Raw genomic sequence first — 22,160 nt, 5'->3', positions numbered from 1 at the left:
GTTACATTTAATAAACATACAGTTGCATACATCCACTTACATATAATGCAAAAGAATTTCAGCACAATGTCCTCTTTGTGTGGGAGGCCGTTATATGACATCCACCCACAACGAGAGCCGCACCGCCCAGCTGTCATTTGATGGTGGGCGGCGGCAAGTGTTTAAAGGAGCTGCAGGAATATCTGGAAAGTACTGGCTGTGCGGTACATGTGACAGCAATCTCCTCTATTCTTCTGTATGTCTGGGCTATGGGGTAGAGTGGCAAGGCGGAAGCCTTTTTTTTTTTTACAAAGAAAAACATCCAAGCCCAGCCAAATTTAGCAAAAACACGTCTGAAGTCTCTCAGAAGCACGTGAGAAAATGTGTTCTGGTCTGATGAAACCAAGGTTGAACTTTTTGGACATAATTCCAAAAGAGATGTTTGGCACAAAAATAACACTGCACATTACCAGAACACCATCATACACACAGTGAAGCATGGTGGTGGCAGCATCATGCATGGGGCTGTTTTTCTTCAGCTGGAACAGGGGCCTTATTTAAGGTAGAGGGAATTATGAACAATGACAAATACCAGTCAATATTGGCACAAAACCTTCAGGTTTCTGCTAAAAAGCTACATGAGAGGAACTTCATCTTTCAGCATGACAACGACCCAACACATACATCCAAATCAATAAAGGAATGGCTTCACCAGAAGAAGATTAACCACTACAATACAGGGCACTTTCGCCCCCTTCCTTCCCAGCCCAATTTTCAGCTTTCATCGCTCTAGCGCTTTCAGTGACAATTGCGGGGTCATGCTACACTGTACCCAAATTAAATTTTTATCATTTTGTTCGCACAAATAGAGCTTTATTTTGGTGGTATTTATTCACGACTCCGTTTTTTATTTTTTGCGATATAAGCGCAAAAAAGCGGAAATTTGGAAAAAAAACAATATTTTCTTTTTTCTATTTTAAAAGAAACCAATAAAATCAAATTTTGTCATAAATTTAAGCCAAAATGTATTCTGCTACATGTTTTTGGTAAAAAAAATTCCGTTAAGTGTATAATAATTGGTTTGTGTGATCACGGACATATGTACGCAAATGATCATGTACATATGTGTGCAGGTGATCACGTACATATGTGTGCACATAATCATTGGGACAAGTGATTTTAGTGGGACATATGTGGGGGACATGTTTTTATTATTAGGGACATGTGTTTTTATTTTTTGGGGACATGTATGTTTTGGGGACATGTGTGTTATGGGGACATATGTGGGGACTGTGTTTACACTGTGTGGTGTGTTGTGTGTTTACACTAGACTGAAGATCAGTGAGTAAAAAGCTGTAAAAAACAGCTCATACTCACTGATCATCAGCCGGCTGCAGCAATCTGCTCTCCTCTCCTCAGCGATGACTTCTGTGTGAGGAGAGGAGGAGCCGATTGCCTAGCAACCGGCTGTTTGTTTACATCACATGACGGCCGTGATTGGACACGGCCATCATGTGATCAGGAGGGCCAATCACAGAGCCCTCCTGCCGATCTGAGATGCGCCGTGTCCCGGTGACACTGGCGCATCGGGAACGCGCCGCTGCGCGGGCACGCGCGCGCGCGATCCCGCTCCTCCTGATGGACGTTCCTGAACGTCCTATCAGGAGTAGACGGCTCCCACCCGGCCGTATATGTGCATTGGCCGGGTGGGAAGTGGTTAAAGTTTTGGAATGGCCCAGCCAGAGCCCAGACCTGAATCCGGTTGAAAATCTGTGGGGTGAACTGAAGAGGGCTGTGCACAGGGGATGCCCTCGCAATCTGACAGATTTGGAGTGTTTTTTCAAAGAAGAGTGGGCAAATATTGCCAAGTCGAGATGTGCCATGCTGATAGGCTCATACCCAAAAAGACCGAGTGTTGTAATAAAATCAAAAGCTGCTTCAACAAAGTATTAGTTTAAGGGTATGAGCACTTATGCGACCATATTATTTTATTTTTTTATTTTTATGTCCCTTCACCTAAAAGATTTTAGCTTGTTGTTCAACTAAGTTGTACAGTTTATAGCTCACATTAAAGGTGGAAAAAGTTCTGAAATGATTTATCTTTGTCTCATTTTTTTCCATCACAGAAACTTGACATTTTAACAGGGATATGTAGACTTTATAAAACCAACTGTACATGTCAAAATCAGGATTTATTTGCTAGAAAATTACTTAGAACCCCCAAACATATATATTCTAAAAGCAGAGGAACCGGAGAATAAGGTGGTGGGTGTTGCAATTTTTCATATCGTAATATTTGCGTGGCCAAATCAAACACAAATTTTCAGGACAAAATACACATTTACGTGAATTTTAGTGCACACAAATACAATACTCAATTTTTTGTAAAATATAAAATATGATGTTGTACCTAGTAAATAGACCGAACATGTCAAGATTTAAAATTGTGCATTGCTGTAAAATGACAAAAAACTACAGCACCTAAAATTATTTATAGTCAACTTTTTTTGTTTTTCAGATTTATTGCTATCACAATGCATGAACAACAAACCTTGTTACAGCTTGGGCAGTGACAGATACTCTTTATAGAGAGATCAAGAGTATAATAGTCTGATCTCTCCTCAGCCTTTGAAGACAGCTGGGTTTTGATCTGCTGCTTCCAGCCAGGGAAACACAACATGGAAACCTGAAGTGATGTGATGAAATCCTTGTCATTTTAAAATTAATTTGCCACAGAAGAGAGGGAGGAATATATGTTCCTCTTTTTTTCTGTGGGCAGCTGACCTGAATGTTTATTGGGCTCCAAGGGAATCCTTTACCCCCCCCCCCAAGCCCTCAGAAATAGTGTCCCCACTCGAAAATGTCAGGGCGGGTCTTAAACAGCAAGGGGTGTGGCCTTGACAGGAAGAGGAGAATCGTATTTAAATTAGGGGGTGCACGAGTTTAGTCGGGCCTTGGGCAGCACAAAACCTAAACACACTACTGGATGGCGGACAGGCTTCCGACAGCAAGATTATCCCCGAGAAATTATTAGAAAACAGGAAAATTTATTCCATCACATATAAAAATATAGGCACTCGGCGCCTGTCATTCATCTCACAATTCCATCCTTTTCCTACAAAAGTTTTCAATACCATTAAAAAACACTAGTCTATCTTGAATGATAGTTATCCATCTGTAGGGGAATTTAAGTTTCCTCCTATGCCTTCTTACCATCGGGGCTGGACCATATATGACAGATTAGTTATAGCTGATCAATATCATCCCCCAACAGCACCTGTTACATTCTTGGGACCTCGTAACTTTGGTTCCAATCCATGTCTTAGCTCTATCCAATGTAACAGCATGATAAAGGGGAAATCTTTTGTCATCCACATATAGGTTATAATATCCAAATCAAAGATCACTATTCCTGTCAATCTTTTTATGCAATATACATAATAAAATGCCCTTGTGAGCTATCGTATGTTGGAGAAACTGACCAAAAAGTAAAAGACAGGATTGCCCAACATAAATATTCGATAGAGATAAATTGGATAAACTTCCCCTGGATAGACATTTTATAGAAAAGGGACACACTGTTTCTCAACTCAAGTTTATGGTAATAGATGGGCTACTGAAAAATATATGTGGAGGCAATAGACCCTTAGAAAATGCGAGGTACAATGGATTAATCTTCTAAAGTGGTTGTAAATCCTATCCGACCACTTTTATCTACAGGTAAGCCAAAAATAAGACTTTCCTATAGTTACTGGAAATATCTCCTAAACCTGCACAGTTTAGGAGATATTTACAATTTACGCTTGCGCTGACGTCATCGGCGCATGCGCACTATAGAAAGCACGATCGTGCCGTTTCTATAGGGCCCATGCCATGCCACAGAGCCGGAGTAAATGACCCCAGAAGGAAGAGAGGTGAAGATGGATGCTTCCATCAGCGGGGACATTGCAAACATTGCGGGGCTTCGTTTGCAGGTAGGTTCATACATGCGCTGCATACTAGCCCATTATGTTTTTACTTTGCAGGAGAATAAAGTGGAAATAAAACCCATCAGGGTTTACTTCCTTTTTAAATACATTGTTTCCTTATGGATTGAATTCAGACTTTGAGCTATACTTATTTTCGTGATTTATTTTGGTTTAGATTTGTTTCTTGATATATTTATTAGTTATTACTAATATTTATTAGTAATTCGTTTGTATTGTGCATTATTATTAGGTAATTGTTCTAATTACATGCATTCTTTTTTTGATAGAACTTGATTGTGGTGAGGAGAACGATTGTACTTGATAAACCATCCCTCTGCATACATCTATGGACATTTACCCTGTTGTCAATTAGCTTCATTGAATTTCAATAATCGGTTAACGGATTCCAGGTGTTGATTAGATCATATATACAGATATACTTTTTATAAGATTTTCATTGTTGGATGTGTTTAATTCTGATGAAGGGCACTATCTGTATAACCTGAAATGGTTATATTAGACATTGAAATGACTATTTCTTTGTAATGTCGTTTTTACTACATTCATTGTTAAGTGCAGCAAGCATCTTTCTGTTTTTATATATATATATATATATATATATATATATAAAACAGTATCTCACAAAAGTGAGTACACCCCTCACATTTTTGTAAATATTTTATTATACCTTTTCATGTGACAACACTGAAGAAATGACACTTTACTACAATGTAAATTAGTGAGTGTACAGTTTGTATAACCATGTAAATTTGCTGTCCCCTCAAAATAACTCAACACACAGCCATTAATGTCTAAACCGCTGGCAGCAAAAGTGAGTACACCCCTAAGTGAAAATGTCCAAATTGGGTCCAAAGTGTTAATATTTTGTGTGTCCACCATTATTTCCCAGCACTGCATTAACCATCTTGGGCATGGAGTTCACCAGAGCTTCACAGACTGTCACTGGAGTCCTCTTACACTCCTCCATGATGACATCACGGAGTTGGTGGATGGTAGAGACATTGCGCTCCTTCACCTTCCGTTTCAGGATGCCCCACAGATGCTCAATAGGGTTTAGATCTGGAGACATGCTTGGCCAGTCCATCACCTTAACCCACAGCTTCTTTAGCAAGGCAGTAGCCATCTTGGAGATGTGTTTGGGGTCGTTATTATGTTGGAATACTGCCCTGCAGCCCAGTCTCCAAAGGGAGGGGATCATGCTCTGCTTCAGTGTGTCACAGTACATGTTGGCATTCATGGTTCCCTCAATGAACTGTAGCTCCCCAGTGCAGTTCATGCAGTCCCAGACCATGATACTCCCACCACCATGCTTGACTGTAGGCAAGACACACTTGCTTTTGTACTCCTCACCACTCACTCACACACACTTGACACCATCTGAACCAAATAAGTTTATCTTGGTCTCATCAGACCACAGGACATGGTTCCAGTAATCCATGTCCTTAGTCTGCTTGTCTTCAGCAAACTGTTTGCAGGCTTTCTTGTGCATCATCTTTAGAAGAGGCTTCCTTCTGGGACGACAGCCATGCAGACCAATTTGATGCAGTGTGCGGCGTATGGTCTGAGCACTGACAAGCTGACCCCCCCCCCCCCCCCCACACTTTCAACCTCTGCAGAAATGCTGGCAGCATTCATTCATTCATTGACGCTGAGCGTGTGCACTCAACTTCTTTGGTCGACCATGGCAAGGCCTGTTCTGAGTGGAACCTGTCCCGTTAAACCACTGTATGGTCTTGGCCACCGTACTGCAGCTCAGTTTCAGGATCTTGTCAATCTGCTTATAGTCTAGGCTATCTTTATGTAGAGCAACAATTTTTTTTTTTCAGATCCTCTGATCCTCTTTGCCATGAAGTGCCATGTTGATCTTCCAGTGACCAGTATGAGAGAGCGATAACATAAAATTTAACACACCTGCTCCCCATTTACACCTAAGACCTTGTATCACTAATAAGTTACATGACATGGGGGAGGGAAAATGGCTAATTGAGCCCAATTTGGACATTTCCACTTAGGGGTGTACTCACTTTTGTTGCCAGAGGTTTAAACATTAATGGTTGTGTGTTGAGTTATTTTGAGGTGACAGAAAATTTACACTGTTATACAAGCTCTACACTCACTACTTTACATTGTAACAAAGTGTCATTTCTTCAGTGTTGTCACATGAAAAGTTATAATAAAATATTTCCAAAAATCTGAGAGATGTACTCACTTTTGTGAGATACTGTATATAGAGATATAAATGTGTGTATGTATATATTGTGACAGTACAATTCCCTGTCCTAGTAATTGTCGCCCAGGGTTCTCAAATAGGCAGGTTGAGGGGCTCCAGGAGTAGTTAATGTGGAGGAATCTGTTTTATCAGTTTCCTCCAAAGTATGTAAAATCCCCTTGGGGACCTGGAGCCCGGAGATTCCATAGCGTTATGGGTGGGATGGAATCTCCAATCCTGGGACCAGGTTTTTGGAACAGCCAGGAGTCTGGCTGGTTGATTGAGCAGGTGGGTCCTGGGCTTATAGCAGAGTCAGGATTAGGGTTATGGGCTCCACCCAGAGAGACTGGAGGTCTCCAGGAGTCCAGAGAGTGCAGGTGTGCACTAGAGAAAGCCAGAGACCCAAGTCTGAGGATCAGAGCAGTGAGGGGCTGCTTTCTAGATAGATGCTGTGTGTGTGTTGAAGCTGTGTGCATCTAAGGAGACAGATGGGAGCCTGAAGTGGAAGGCCTGAGCAGCTAGGAAGCTGAAAAGAGGTACAGTAATTGTACGGGAACCCTGTTATATGGCCAAGAGGGCTGAAGTGTAAAGCCTAGGTGGCAGTACTGCTGAAGAGAGCCAGGTGGCTTGGCATTTTTGATGTATTGTTTTTGGGAGAAGAACCCCTGTGTGGGCAACCAAGTGCATGTATGAACTTTATTTTGTTCTTTTTAATAAAAGTGGGCTGCCATGCCCTTAAACTAAAGTTCCTGTTCGCTGTGAACTTACTGAAAAGGCATCTACCACTGAGTTAAACATCCCCTATGTCACTATATATATATGATATGATATTTTAGCAAAAAGGTCAGGGCTTGTGAGAGGCCCTTGTGAGGAACCCTAAGGTTAGTCATATTTTTAAAGATTCTATCATTTCAGGTCAATCTGTTGTATTAACCACAGTTGTTCTCGTTTTTGCCTATAATTCTCCAAAGTGAAGCTTGAGTTTGCCTTTTTCTTCAGTTGTGGAGTGCTGGAACTATGTATATTTAGTACACTTGAAAATATATTTTTTTACATTAACATCCACAAGAAAAGGAATACAGTTTTTATGAGAGATGAAGAAATACAAAAATTGCTCATCTCTGAGTGAAGAGATTATTAAAAACAAAATTATTTTTATGACAAAGATATGCAGAGAATTTGTAGAACTGAGTCTTACCGTGTTTTTTACATGTAGCCGGTGTTTGTCCAGGTGGTGTTTTTGTTCCAGCAATCTCTTCACCAGTTGCATTAACACACCAGCAGTACCCAGTGCTGCCATGGCACTGCTGTGGTTGGTAATGGCCCTTTTCATCACACTGAGGAACAAAACCACCTATCATTTTCTCATCTCCTCCCAGAGCTACCTGACGTTCCTTCAAGCATTGTGTCAAGTCTGTCAACATATACAGGAAAGAACAGAGATTACAGAGAACACACTCATAAGGGCATAAATGTCCAGAAATAGTAACAGTATAAGGAATGTCCAGAAATAGTAACAGTATAATAAGGAACACTGCATTACTGCTGTGAAAAAGTATTAAGGTGTGTTTAAACACTCTGTAATATCTGTGTAATTTTAAAAAGTTGAATTCTTTTTTTTTTTTTTTAAATGCTGTGATTTAAATTAACTATTTGCTGCCTAGGCCAATTTTGGCATTTTTCACATTCATAATAAAATCTGATTTTTTTTTTTTTTGCCAGAAAATTACTTAGAAACCTCAAACATTATATATATATATTCTGAAAGCAGAAGTCCTGTACAATGAAATGGCTGTTGTTGCAATTTATCATGTCACACAATATTTGAGCAGCGTAAAATCAAACACAAATTTTCAGGGAAAAATATGCGTATTCATTTTTGTGCACACAAACACAATATAATACCCAATTCTTTGGTAAAATATAACATAGGATGTTGTGTTGAGTAACTAAATAAGAAAAATATCAAGATTTAACCTCCCTAGCGGTAATCCCGAGTGTGGCTCGGGGTGAATTTTCATTACCAAAAGTGGTAACCCCGAGCCACACTCGGGATTGCATCACAGTATCCTGGTAAAGTTACTTACCTTGTCCCCAGGATCCTGCGGTGTCCCCCCGCTGTGTACTCTGCTTCATTCATCACTGTGCCAGACTCCGTTCCCTGCGAGCATCGTGACGCATGGGGGGAGGAACCCGGCGTCCAATTAAAAAAAGTGAAAAATACATAATACATACAGTACAGTGTAATCTATAAGATTACATTACTGTATCAAATCATTTCACCTACTTTTTGTCCATAGTGCTTTGTCCAGTGCCCTGCATGCACTTTTATATTATATATACTGTTCTTTCTGCCTGGAAGCTTGAGAATTTCCATAGCAACCAAAAAGTGTCCCTTTAACAAAAGCGGTATTAGACCAGCTGGAAAAGAGCGTTAATAAATTAGAACACTTGCAGAATTGAGCAATAGTGATTCGTGGGGAAATTTGTCATCAAACACTGAAAGTAACAACAGCGACAATTCTGCAACTGAGCAAATTTCAGTGTTTTGATTTGATTACATTATTGAATAAAATGTATTATTATTATATTATTATTTTTATAAATATTTATAGTTATTACAATTTATGATGTTGTGTTTCAAACTTTATCATACCCGGGATGTCTACTAGACTCTTGTTTGGACAGATTTAATTGCGTTATTCCTAAGATTTACAGGACTACAATATAAATGGCAAATTTCCATGCGAAACAATGTTTGAGCTTCAAAAATCTGACATAATCATACCGGCAGGGAGGTTACATTTGTATATGCCTGTGAAATGGTAACAAATGACAGCAACTCAAATTATCCATAGGCAACTCTTTTTTTCATTTAACTTTATTGCTATCACAATGATTGGGCAACAATCTTGCCATAGATTGGGCAGTAACAGGTACCCTTTATGGAGAGATCAGGGGTCTATTAGACTTCAGCCCTCCAAGATAGCTTAGTTCGATTGGCTGCTTCTGGCCAGGAAACAACAGCATAATGAGTGATGTAATCCACATCACTTCTGGATTAATTTGTTACAGAAGAGAGGGAGGAATCTATGTTCCTTCCTCTTCCCTGTGGGCAGTCGACCCATCTGCTTGTAATAATTCCTGGCTCCACAGTGGAAGAGGAGACCCTGGGAACAGAAGCAGGCTCCAGTGGGAGGCAGGCCCATTTGCAATCACTGTAAAAATGATAGGGTGGCTATAGAGCCGCTCAGGTCACATTTACATAAATAAATAGACAGCATGGCTGGAACTGGTATCAAAATGGGATGCCAACAGGCCCCATTCACACCTGAACATTTTTAGCTCCAAAAAGCTTTACATTAAAAGTACAGTGTGGCTTGACGCTTGTATCTGGAAAAAATTGGACTGCATTGAAGTTTCAAATTTTCTCCAGCAATCCTGCCCCATTTCCAGGTGAAGTACTAGATGTGTCAGATCTTAGGAATAGTGATGGACGAACTTCCGACGGGACGTTTCGCGAACGTGGCTAAAAGTTTGTGAACCGCAAAGTTTGCGGTGGACCCCTTTGACTTTAATGGCAGGCAAACCTTAAAAACCTACAGGTCATATTTTCAGCCGCAAAACACTTACTAGCTGTGCACACATAGTCCCACCACATGGACACTGACATAACAAAAGTATTAAGTGATCGAGAAGACAAGCATGCTTTTTTTATCTGTGAAATTTTGACAATTCAGGAGCGCATGAAGGCCATGGAGGAGAGGCAAGGTCAGGGCAGGCTATGAAGGGGGTGCAGGAGATTATCAGTGCTACAGTCAGGGCAGTGCAGTCCTGTGCCAGTGTCCCAGTGTGCCAACCTGTGCTTGAGCCCCTCCCTCTGTCCGGCCCTTACCCCCACCTATGCAGGGCTCCACTGCGGTGGTCCGGAGGTGCCAGTCCAGTGCTGATCCTTGGCCATGGTGCTGGCACTGCCTGCTGATTGGCTTCTCCACTGCTATCTCCCTCACTGTCTGAAACTAGCACAGCGATAGAGACTAAGCACTGACACCAGCACTGTGATAGAGAGCACTGACGCCAGCACAGAGATAGAGAGCACTGACACCACACCAGCACCGTGATAGAGAGCACTGACACCAGCACCAAGATAGAGAGCACTGACCCCCACCTATGCAGGACTCCACTGCAGTGGTCCGGAGGTGCCAGTCCAGTGCTGATCCTCAGCCATGGTGCTGGCACTGCCTGCTGATTGGCTTCTCCGCTGCCATCTCCCTCACTGTCGGAAACCAGCACCGCGATAGACTGAGCACTGACACCAGCACCGTGATAGAGAGCACTGACACCACACCAGCACCGTGATAGAGAGCACTGACACCAGCACCCTTTGTAGTATCGCTGCAGAACCACTCAGCAGTCACAATGCTGCACAGTGGAAATGCACTATACTATGCTTTCTATATGTGCAAGTATTTTATACGTATATTACACCCCTATATCCTGCACACCAAATAGTACATCTATACCAATCCTTAAAAGGACCTTTGTGGACCTAGTAGCTAGTGATTTGCAGACTGTCCCTCAGTCCCTACACTGATAAAAGACAGCTGCAGAATCGGTCAGCAGTCAAGTATAAATAGGCTTTCTATATTTGAAAGTTTATTATATGTGTAGAACCCTATATACTGTACACCTATACCAGTCCTTAAAAGGACCTTTGTGGACCTAGTAGCTAGTGATTCGCAGACTGTCCCTCAGTCCCTACATTGATAAAAGACAGCTGCAGAATCGGTCAGCAGTCAAGTATAATAGGCTTGCTATATTTGAAAGAAAGTATATTATACGTGTAGAACCCTGTATACTGTACACCTATACCAGTTCTTAAAAGGACCTTTGTGGACCTAGTACCTAGTGATTTGCAAACTGTCCCTCAGTCCCTGCACTGATAAAAGACAGCTGCAGAATCGGTCAGCAGTGCACTCAGTAATCAGTAGCACAGCAGCAGTGCACCAGAACCCTATATACTGTACACCTATACCAGTCCTTAAAAGGATCTTTATGGACCTAGTAGCTAGAGATTTGCAGACTGTCCCTCAGTCCCTACACTTATAAAAGACAGCTGCAGAATCGGTCAGCAGTCAAGTATAATAGGCTTTCTAGATTTGAAAGAAAGTATATTATACGTGTAGAACCCTATATACTGTACACCTATACCAGTCCTTAAAAAGGACCTTTGTGGACCTAGTACCTAGTGATTTGCAGACTGTCCCTCAGTCCCTATACTGATAAAAGACAGCTGCAGAATCGGTCAGCAGTGCACTCAGCAATCAGCAGCACAGCAATCAGCAGCAGTGCACCAGAACCCTATATACTGTACACCTATACCAGTCCTTAAAAGGGCCTTTGTGGACCTAGTAGCTAGTGATTTGCAGACTGTCCCTCAGTCCCTACACTGATAAAAGACAGCTGCAGAATCGGTCAGCAGTCAAGTATAATAGGCTTTCTATATTTGAAAGAAAGTATATTATACGTGCACAATCCTATATACTGTACACCAATTCCAGTCCTTGAAAGGACCTTTGTGGACCTAATAGTAATAGCTAGTGATTAAACTGACTGTCCCTGCTCCACACAGCCAGACAGCTGCAGAATCGGTCAGCAGTGCACTCAGCAATCAGCAGCACAGCAGTCAGCAGCAGTACACCAGAACCCTATATACTGTACCAGTCCTTAAAAGGACTTTTGTGGACCTAATAGCTAGTGATTTGTGTCACTACAGTCTGTCCCTGCTCCACACAGCAACCTCTCCCTACACTGACAAAACACAGAATGTAAAATGGCCGCCAGATCAGGTCTATTTATAAGGTAGGGGGAATGTCCAATTGTCCACGTGCTGAAATGTCTCAATTGGCTGTTCTGTATCAAAGTTCTTTCACAATGTAAACGCATGTAAACGCATATGTCGGCCGCGCGACCAGCGCCAGAAGTCCGCCGGTTTGGCGAATTGCGAACATGCCGCGAACCGACCGCCGGGTGAACCGCAAGGCCATCCCTACTTGGGAAGGCAACTTGCAGAGCAGTTACAGCTTCAAAAGTACAGAGCGGTAATGGAAAGACCACAAAAGGGAGAACAAGCAGAGGTTTGTGGAAACTAGATGATGCTAAAGATTCTTTTTGATGTCTGCATGCACCTGTGTTATTATTCAAATTGATCCCTGTTCCTGTGGAGTCCTGAGGATCTTAGGTCCAGGCTGTACATAGGGTCACAACTTTTCTTCATTTTGAGACTATCCCTTGCCCATGCTCAAACCCATCCCCTACCACTCAACTGTCAAAAGTCAAAGCCTATACTATCTACTGAAGCTCTTGCATCTGATAGTTTAGCAAAAAGGTCAGAGCTTGTGAGAGGTGCTTGTGAGGAACCCTAAAGTTGGTCATACATTGAAGGACACTAAAGGTTTTTTACCATAATGCGTGAAGGTAAAAAAAAAAACGTCACCTTTTACAACCGGTTTAAGTTTAATCTTTGCAACATTCTATACGATGTAGTCTGGTATGGGCTGGCGGGTCAATAGGGGAGTCCGGTGTGCCCATTCAGTCTAGAGCGGGAGTGAGGGTCATATTGAAGTCCCCCATCCACACTGCCAGCACCGAGGGGTATTGTGCCATAAATGCAAGGCCCTCCTTAATTACAACTGAATTATAGGGAGGGGGGACATAGCAGGCTAATATCAGGATAGGGGATCCGTTGATGGTGGCGTGTAGAAATACATATCTGCCCTGCCAATCCGTCTGGAGCAGCACTAGGTCAAACGGCACCCTTTTAGCAATTAGTACCGAAACCCCCCTGGAGTATGAGGTGTGGGCGGCATGATATGCCCAACCTATCCACGGCTTTTTGAGAGAGGATTGAAGATGGCCTGTAATGTGGGTCTCAACAAGCGTGATAATGTCAGCACGCTGGGACTTAAGAAATGTCAGGGCGGCAGTGCGTTTTATCTTATTCCGCATGCCTCTGACATTCCACGTAAGGAACTTTAGAGAGCTCATGGCGGGTGCAGAGCGCATACAATAAACCATAGGTGGACTAGAATCAGCAGAGCAGTCATGGCCAAATCAGTTCGCATAAAACACAATAACAGCCAATACCAATAGTGCATGTATGACTTTAACATAGTACCTTCAGCATAAACAAACGTTTGCAAACATAGTGGTATAAGAAAAATAACCACAACACCCCCCCCCCCCCACCCAGTCCAGCGCCACCCTAACACGGCTTGGACATTATACCCCATAACCGGGTACCAACAGGGGACATCCAATGCTTAGGACCCATTGGAGGCATGGAACTTAATTGCAGAGGAGCATAGATACCCATGGTAACAAAGAAAAAAACAAAGGGGGGGAAAAAAAGTCAAACAAACGGGGGAGGAAGAAGTACACAAAAATCCTAGGGGGGCGACTTCTTCTCTGGAAAGTGCTTGGGGAGTAGGATCCAGAAAGGTGTAACACCATTATGGCTGAGCAGGGGGAGCTCCGCCCACCATAGGGATGGTGGATAAAGTATAGTAGAAAAGTTATGGATGACGCTTAATCTACAGTCTTCCCCAAGCGCTCCTCAGGTATAGGGGAGACAGGGATCGCAGGTCGGTGAGGTCGCCTGCAGGCAACAGTTATGCTGTGAGATCCAGTACGGGGTGTAAAGGAATTTCCGGGTTTGCCCCCTGCTTCTGCAAAGGACATTTATTTGTAATGTGCCCATCAACGACTTAATCATCAAAGTAACAGCAGTTGATATCGCGGGCACCTAGGGGGGCGGGAGAAAGAAAGAAAAGCATCCACAGCTTATAGGTAGGGTACATGTTCAGTCTCGGTGTTCCCTCTGATCAATCCAGGTGGATGCCAATGCAAGGTCTTCAAAAAAGTGGGTTTGGCCCTCGTGTTCCACGCGAAGCTTCGCAGGATACAACATTGCGTATTTGAGGTGTAGAACCCGGAGGCGTCGCTTAACATCCTGAAACCTGGATCTCTTCCATTGTACCTCACTGGAGAAGTCTGGGAATACGGCCACATGCGTATTGGTATGAGGGATATTACCCCTCTCTCTAGTCAGGTGGAGGATTTTGTCACGATCTCTGAAGTTAATAAATTTCGCTATAAGGGTGCGTGGTGGGGCCCCCTGGGGAGGAGGACGGGCAGGAATTCAATGAGCTCTCTCCACCGCGAACATCACCGAAAATGCCTCTCTTCCGAAGGTGAAGGTCAGGAGATTTTCAAGAAAACCCGCCAGATCGTTGCCCTCAGCTGTCTCAGGGAGGCCGATAAAGCTGAGATTGCATCTCCGGAGGCGATTTTCCATGTCGTCCTGTTTCGCGCTAATCTGTTGCAACTGGCGGCGCACCTCATCAGTGGTGTGTTGCAGGGGGTGTATGATGTCTTCAGCTCTACTAATGTGGGTCTCCGTCTCCGCCACGCGGTCCCGGAGGGTAGAGAGGTCTTGCTGGATGAGGGGCACATCAATTTTGACCTCCTCAATTTCGGAGGTGAGCGTGCTCTGGCATAGGGCTATAGCATCAAGGACTTGGTTAGTGGCCATCGCAGAGTGGTCTGTGTCAGAGGGAGCTCCAGCGCCATCTTTGACCCGGTGTTCCTCTTCATTGCCGCAGTACCTGGCAAGCTTGTCAGCGGCCTCGTTGGACTTTTTAGGTGGGGACATGATCAGGAAATGGTCCGGGGTGTTCCAATATGGCCACTGTGTATTAGGCCAACTCTTCAACTTCCCCGCTCGCCATGACTGTAAAGTGTCGCAATTAGGGTTTTGGATAGGGGCTAGGTGCCTGCAAAGATCAGCGGCTGCAGCAGGGAAGAATCGGGCACAGGGCGGTCAGGGGATCGTATAATACTTGACACAGGGCTGCAGTGGGTGTAGCAAGATGGCCACTGCTCCAAGGCCCAGGCCGGCCCCACGGCTATCCCACTGGCTGCTGCAGGGTAGAGGGGCACCACACAGGTGGCAAGGAGTAATCTGGTGGCCACGGAAGGTGGATGTTAACATGTAGGCAGTCAGAGAAGCCTATAGGGGCTGCCGTGGGTGGAGCAAGATGGCCACCGTTCCAGGGACCAGGCCGGACTGTCCCACCGGCTGCTACCGGGAAAATAAGCACCACACCCACGGTCGGGGGCGATCCGGCGGCCGGGGGTTCTGCGGATTGGTTCTGGAGTATCTTGGAGGGCTGGGGAGGCCTGAGAGAGCCGCCGCTGGGCGGAGCAATATGGCCGCCGCTCCGGTGACTAGGCCACGGTCTGTCCTACAGGCAGCCCCCTGGTGGGGAAATCCTACCAGAGCGGCTCAGTGCGGCGTCCGAATAAGGCAGATGGCTCCAGGGATAGTGCGAGGGGTGAGGCAAGGTCGTCCGGGAACTAATCCGAGGAAGGATGGTGCAGGATGTAGATTACAGGAGTGTGGACGAGCGGAGCTCCTACTGCAGACGTCCTACTCCATTGCACCTCAGGCCACGCCCCCCATCTTTGCAACATTCTATTGAAAAACATTTTTTGTGTGTTTAAGTTAATACATACATGAACAGGACCCTGCACTGGACACGCCCAAACTCAATAATTTAGAGGAGTGTCCACATACTTTTGGTTATATAGTATGTCAGGTGGTCAGTAGGGATGAGCTCAGTCTTCAGTCTGAACAGAAGTTCAGACCAAACATGTGACCTAAATTAAATGTCGCATGATTGAGGGCTGTCCATAGTATTGTGAGTGTTTTTTGTAATTGGAAACTGAAGACTGCTCTCAATCCTGCTGACCACTTCATCGGTAATATAAGAGTATCTGAAAGGCACAATCGGGAAGCAGAGCTTCTATATTTACATTTATAAGGGGCTTTCCAGCCCTCTGATAAACCTGAGTGACAGAACCTTTTTCTTTTGAGCTGATGTGCCTAATATGACTGTGTGTTTTGATTATGTGATCTTAAGGCTAGAGTAACCACAGGTGTAGGTGGGTGGTAGCACAAGAACTTTCCCTTTGGAAGAAGGAAGTATGATTCCCATCTTGCCTGCAAGACAATGGGGGGTTATTTATGAAAGGAAAATCCACTTTGCACTGCAAGTATTTTCCTTGCATGTCCCCCTCAGATCTATAGTGACATTACTTCCCTTTCAAGTGCACTTGCAGTGAAAAGTGGATTTTCCTTTAGTAAATAACACCCAATATCTTCTAAGCCCTCATTCACCAAAGACTTCTCCAGAGTCAATCAATAAGATGATATAAATTATTTTTATCACAAAGATATGCAGAGAAGTTGTAAAACTGAGTCTTACCTTGTTTTTCACATGTAGCTGGTGTTTGTCCAGGTGGAGTTTTTGTGCCAGCAATCTCTTTGCCAATTGCATTAACACACCAGCAATACCCAGTGCTGCCATGGCACTGCTGTGGTTGGTAATGGCCCTTTTCATCACACTGAGGAACAAAACCACCTATCCCTTTCTCATCTCCTCCCAGAGCTACCTGACGTTCCTTCAAGCATTGTGTCAAATCTGTCAACATATACAGGAAAGAACAGAGATTACAGAGAACACACTCATAAGGGCATAAATGTCCAGAAATAGTAACAGTATAATAAGGAACACTGCATTACTGCTGTGAAAAAGTAGTAAGGTGTATCTAAACCCTCTGTAATGTCTGTGTAATTTAAAAAAGTTAATTCTTTTTTTTTAATACGCTCTGATTTAAATGAACCATTTCCTGTCTGGGCCAATGTTGGCATTTTTCACATTCATGTTAAAATCTGAACTTAGAAACCTCAAACATTATATGTATTCTGAAATCAGAGGCCCCGCAGAATGAAACAGTTGTTGTTCCAATTTTTCATGTCACACATCATTTGCGCAGTCAGAGCAAACACAAAGTTTCAGGTAAAAATAAAAATATGAATTTTAGTGCACACAAACACAATATCCAAATTGTTGGTATAATATAAAAGATGACGTTGTATCGAGTAAATAGATAAATTAATGTATATAGGCTATTCCCACGCTACTAATGTGAGTGAAATAAATTTAAATTTAGATGATGAATAATGGTTGCAGCAAACCACCGACAGGGGTGCACCCCCCCCCCAAATAAGTTAAAAAGAAAATCAATATGTGGTGGTGCGCGCCTAAAAAAAAAATTACTATGTGCTAAACATCCACACTAATGTGAATAACACACTAATAAGTAAACGCTAAAATCAAAGAAAATAATTGCATTAACCCCCCTGGCGGTATTCCCAAGTCTGGCTCGGGGTGGAAGTTTTGTACCAAAAGCGGTAACCCCGAGCCAGACTCGGGACCACATTGCTGTATGCAGGAGGAGATTACTTACCTTCTCCCCTGGATCCAGCGATGCCCCCCCCCCCCGCTGTACAAGCGGCTCGTTCTCCGCCGGATCTATCACAGAGCCGATCTCCGTTCCCTGTGAGCGTTGCGACGCACGGGGACGGAGATCGGCGCCAAATTAAAAAAAGTAAAACACACACATTGCATACAGTATAATGTAATCTTACATTGCTGTATGTAATTATTTCACATCCCCTTTGTCCCTAGTGGTCTGCCCAGTGTCCTGCATGCAGTTTTATATAATAAAAGCTGTTCTTTATGCCTGGAAACTGGAGATTGTCCATAGCAACCAAAACTGTCACTTTACATCAAATATGATTTTAGACCAGCTAGAAAACAGCGATAATAAATTGGAATCACTCGCAGAATTGAGCGATAGCGATTTGTGCGGAGATCCGTCATCAAATACTGAAAAGTAATGACAGTGACAATTCTGCAACTGAGCAAATTTCAGTGTTTTTGATTTGATTACATTATTGAATAATTTTTATTATTGTTATATTATTATTTGGTATAATTATTCATAGTTTTTTATTATTTTATAATTTATGATTTCATTTTTTAAACTTTATCATACCTGGGATGTCTGCTAGACTCTGGTTTGAACTGAGTTTTAAGAGAGTTATGCCGCGTACACACGGGCAGATTGTATGGCGTACTTAGTCCGTCGAAACACATTTCAGCGGACAATCCGCTCGTATGTGGGCTTCAGCTGACTTTTTCAGCGTGCAGTCCGGAGTACTAAGTATTTCGGTTTTTTCGAAATTCTGTCCGTCATACTTTGGTTTCAGCGGACAATACGGTCGTCAGTATGCTAGTTCGACGGACTAAGAATGGCGCATGCCCAGAAAGGATTTACACGGCGGAAGGGTGCTTTGCTGTGTCTTGGACTTCCTATTTCTAGTCCCGTCGTACGTGCTGTACATGTCATCGCGCAAGCTTTCGACGGACTGTTTGTGTATCCGTGTGTGGTCAAGTCCGTTCAGTGGAAAGTACGACGGACTGTCCGTCGGATTGAATGACGGACTAAGTACGCCATACAATCCGCTCGTGTGTACGCGCCATTATTCTTAAGAATTGCAGGACTACAATATAAAACGTAAAATTTTCATGCAAAATAATTGTACCGCTTTTAGCGCCTAAAATCCGAAATAATCGTACCGCCAGGGAGGTTAATAAAGTGCATGTGTGTCATTAACAAACGTATTGCTGAAGACTACTTGCTGAAAAAGAAATCCACTAATCATAAGGTGCAAGGTGCCACAGATGTGAATAAATATTGATGTCCAACTGAATAAGTATATCCACATTAAAACACAATATTAAAGTCAAAAGACTTAATCGCATTAATAGATAAAGTGCATGTGTGCCATGGAGGAACACATTGCTGAAAAAATAATTGCTAAAAATAAAATCCACTAACAGAGTGCATAAGTGCCATACATGTGAATAGATGTAAGTGTCTAACTGAATATATATATATATATATATATATATATATATATATATATATATATATATATATATATATATATATATATATATATATATATATGCACAGTACCAATGAAACAAAACACATATATGAATCCGTGAATGCACACAGTGCCACTATAAATTAAAGAGTCCGTTAATCGTGTTTAGGCTGGGTGACTCAAATGGGTGACTGGGATTATCCTGCAGCTTCTCAGTGCCCGCAAACATCAGGTGCAGTGGCTCCTTACCTTACTCCTGTCAGGCAAACAGCATAAATAGGTCCAACACACTGTACTCTGTAGATGGTTTGGCTGGGTCTATGACTCTGTAAGCCTGCAGGTAAATTTCCACTATACACTCTGGCGGTGTAACACAATGTACCATAAAGGAAATGAAAGGAGATCCAAGGGTGAAGTATATAAAAATATTTCCCAAATTTATTGAGAAAAACGCATAATGGGTACTCACATTAAACAGTAAAAAGCATGCAAAACAAAACGAGCGCTGCGCTCGTGCTCTGGGCACCAGAAGTGACGTCCTGAGCATGAGCACGGCTCTCGTTTTGTTTTGTGAATATGTGTATTTATTCACATCTGTGGCACCTTGCACCTTATGATTAGTGGATTTCTTTTTCAGCAAGTAGTCTTCAGCAGTTTGTTTATGGCACACACTTTATTTATGAATGCAATTATTTTCTTTGATTTTAGTGTTTATCTATTAATGTGTTATACACATTAGTGTGGACGTTTAGCACATAGTAATTTTTATTTTGGAGCGCACCACCACATATTGATTTTATTTTTCGAGTAAATAGATACCAAACATGTCTTTCTAAGAGGGAGGGTCAGGAGATACATGACGTAATAACTGTGGGAGATGTGCTGATGGAGAAAATAAATGTACAGTTGTTAGGTGGGGGCCAGATAGGCTTCTCTGAAGAGATGCGTTTTCAGGGATCATTTGAAAGTGGAAAAAGAAGGAAATAGTCGGACAGATTGGGGTAGATCATTCCAGAGGATGGGAGAGTGCTTAGGAGAAGTCCGGAAAGTGAGCATGGGATGAGATGACGAGGAAGCTAGAGAGCAGGAGGTCTTGGGAGGAGCAAAGAGAGCAATTTGGTTGGTATTTTGAGATCAGGTTAGTGATTTACCTGGGGGCCAGGTTGTGGATGGCTTTGTAAGTTATTGTTAGTATCTTGAATTTAATTTGTTGGCAGTCAATGGAGGGATTGGCAGAAAGGGGTTGCGGACACCGAGCGTTTTTTAAGGTGGATGAGCCCATCAGAAGTGCTCATGAAAGCCAATCGACAGCTTGGCTTGAGCTGGTGGGCTGCCTACAGGCCCCATTCACACCTGAGCATTTTGTAGCTTCAAGCTCCAATAAGCTTAGCATCAAAGGTGTACTTGTGGCTTGACGCTTGTATCTGGAAAAAGTACAAGCTTAAAGTATTTTTGGCTACAATAGAATTCAATGAAAACTCATGAAAACATACAAAAAGGAGGCCAAAATGCATGCATTCCACATTTTTCATGCTATAACTATTAGCTTTATATTGGCTAAAACTTAAAATAAGAAACACTTAAGTGAAACAGCTAAAAAACAGCTCGTAAAACTACCAGCTGAAGTGCGAGTTCAGCCGTAGTGCCACACAAATTTTCTAGTGGTTTGTGAGACTGTGTATATGTGTCTTAGGAGAATTGCCGTATTTATCAGTGTATAACCTGCACCCCAAGTTTAGGAGGGAATTTTAAGGAAAAAAACTTACATTTAAATGCCCATCAATGCAGCCTTATCAGTATCCATCTGCAGCCTTGTCCATCATTGCAGAATGATCAGTGTCCATCTGCAGCCTTGCCCAGTCTGATTGCAGCCTTGCCCAGCCTCATTGCAGGCTGATTGTTTAAAATTGGCGCAGCCAAGATACACAGAGCGGGATGTCCTGTGTCTCTTGGCTCCTCTCTCAGTCCCCCCCAGCCCCGCCCCTTGGCCCAGCTCCTAGGATGGACATAACACAGGTCCAATGGTGGGACTGGGAGTGACTGTGAGCAGAGCCGAGAGGAGCCAAGCCTAACCGAGTACACTGGGCTATGTGTATATCGGCGACACTCGCTCCTCTCCCCTCACAATCAGCGGAGATCGGCGGGGATCGGCGTATAACACGCACCCATTATTTCCCCAAAAAAGTGTGTGTTATATGCCGATAAATAAAGTATATCATGTGGTTAGTATTGAGGATTTTTAATAAATATTTGATTTAATTCAATTTCATTAAACTTATATATATACATACATACATATACACACATACATACACATAGTATATATTATTTACATTTATATGTGTCTAATAAGAACAGTATAAACTTTCCATTGTTTTGTGTGTTATTTCTAGTTTTAGAAGTAAATACTAGTCTTGTAGATATTTTTCCTGATGAGTTCTGTGGCCTAGAATGGAGACTTACCATGCCTTTCACATGTAGCTCGTGTTTGTCCAGGTGGAGTTTTTGTGCCAGCAATCTCTCCTCCCATTGCGCTGACACACCAGCAGTGCCCGGTACTGCCATGGCACTGCTGTGCTTGGTAATTGCCCTTTTCATCACACTGTGGAATATAATGACCTATCATCTTCTTTGCCAGAGCTTCTTGACGCTGCTTCAAGCATGATGTCAAGTCTGTCAACATACACAAAAAATATTATTGATAACCAATGTTCTTTGCAAGGAAAATGCTCCAACTTTATGAACAGGCTTTGGAAATCTTGACCCCTAGAAACAAATTTGAGCAGTTTGTAGAGCTAGCACCTTTATATTATACTCAAGTGCAAAGAAATGTATAATATACCACCACTCCCCCACAACATATATAATATATATATATATATATATATATATATATATATATATATATATATATATATATAGTTGTCTAGTATAATGGGGCTCCAGTTGGAGTTATACTGAACTTTTAAGAACTGAACTGCTGGATCACATTGGATGAATTACAGATTTTCCCCAGCAATCCTGCCCCATTTCCAGGTTAGCGTTCTAGATGTAACAGAACTTGGGAAGGCAATTTGCAGAGCCATTACAGCTTCATATGTACAGAGCATAATGGAAAGAA

The 22,160-nt window shown here is 42.7% G+C and overlaps 1 protein-coding gene across 3 annotated transcripts in view; it reads right to left on the bottom strand.

Moving 5' to 3' along the window:
• The window catches only part of LOC143988774 (thyroglobulin-like), a 308,918-nt gene that overhangs the window by 141,733 nt on the left and 145,025 nt on the right, over positions 1 to 22,160 (bottom strand). For all 3 annotated transcript variants that reach the window (XM_077488623.1, XM_077488624.1, XM_077488625.1), the window contains exons 18-20: positions 21,503 to 21,712; positions 16,506 to 16,721; positions 7,376 to 7,591 (exon numbers count right to left, since the gene is read on the bottom strand). In XM_077488623.1, coding sequence (XP_077344749.1) covers positions 7,376 to 7,591; positions 16,506 to 16,721; positions 21,503 to 21,712 — 642 coding nt within the window. The remainder of the gene's footprint in view (positions 1 to 7,375; positions 7,592 to 16,505; positions 16,722 to 21,502; positions 21,713 to 22,160) is intronic.

The sequence above is a fragment of the Lithobates pipiens genome, unplaced genomic scaffold (assembly GCF_037356315.1).
Source record: "Lithobates pipiens isolate NorthernLeopardFrog02 unplaced genomic scaffold, aLitPip1_a1.2 Scaffold_18, whole genome shotgun sequence".
Taxonomy (NCBI): domain Eukaryota; kingdom Metazoa; phylum Chordata; class Amphibia; order Anura; family Ranidae; genus Lithobates; species Lithobates pipiens.
Note: the sequence above shows the minus strand (reverse complement) of the source record. Positions and strands in the feature narration are given on the sequence as shown.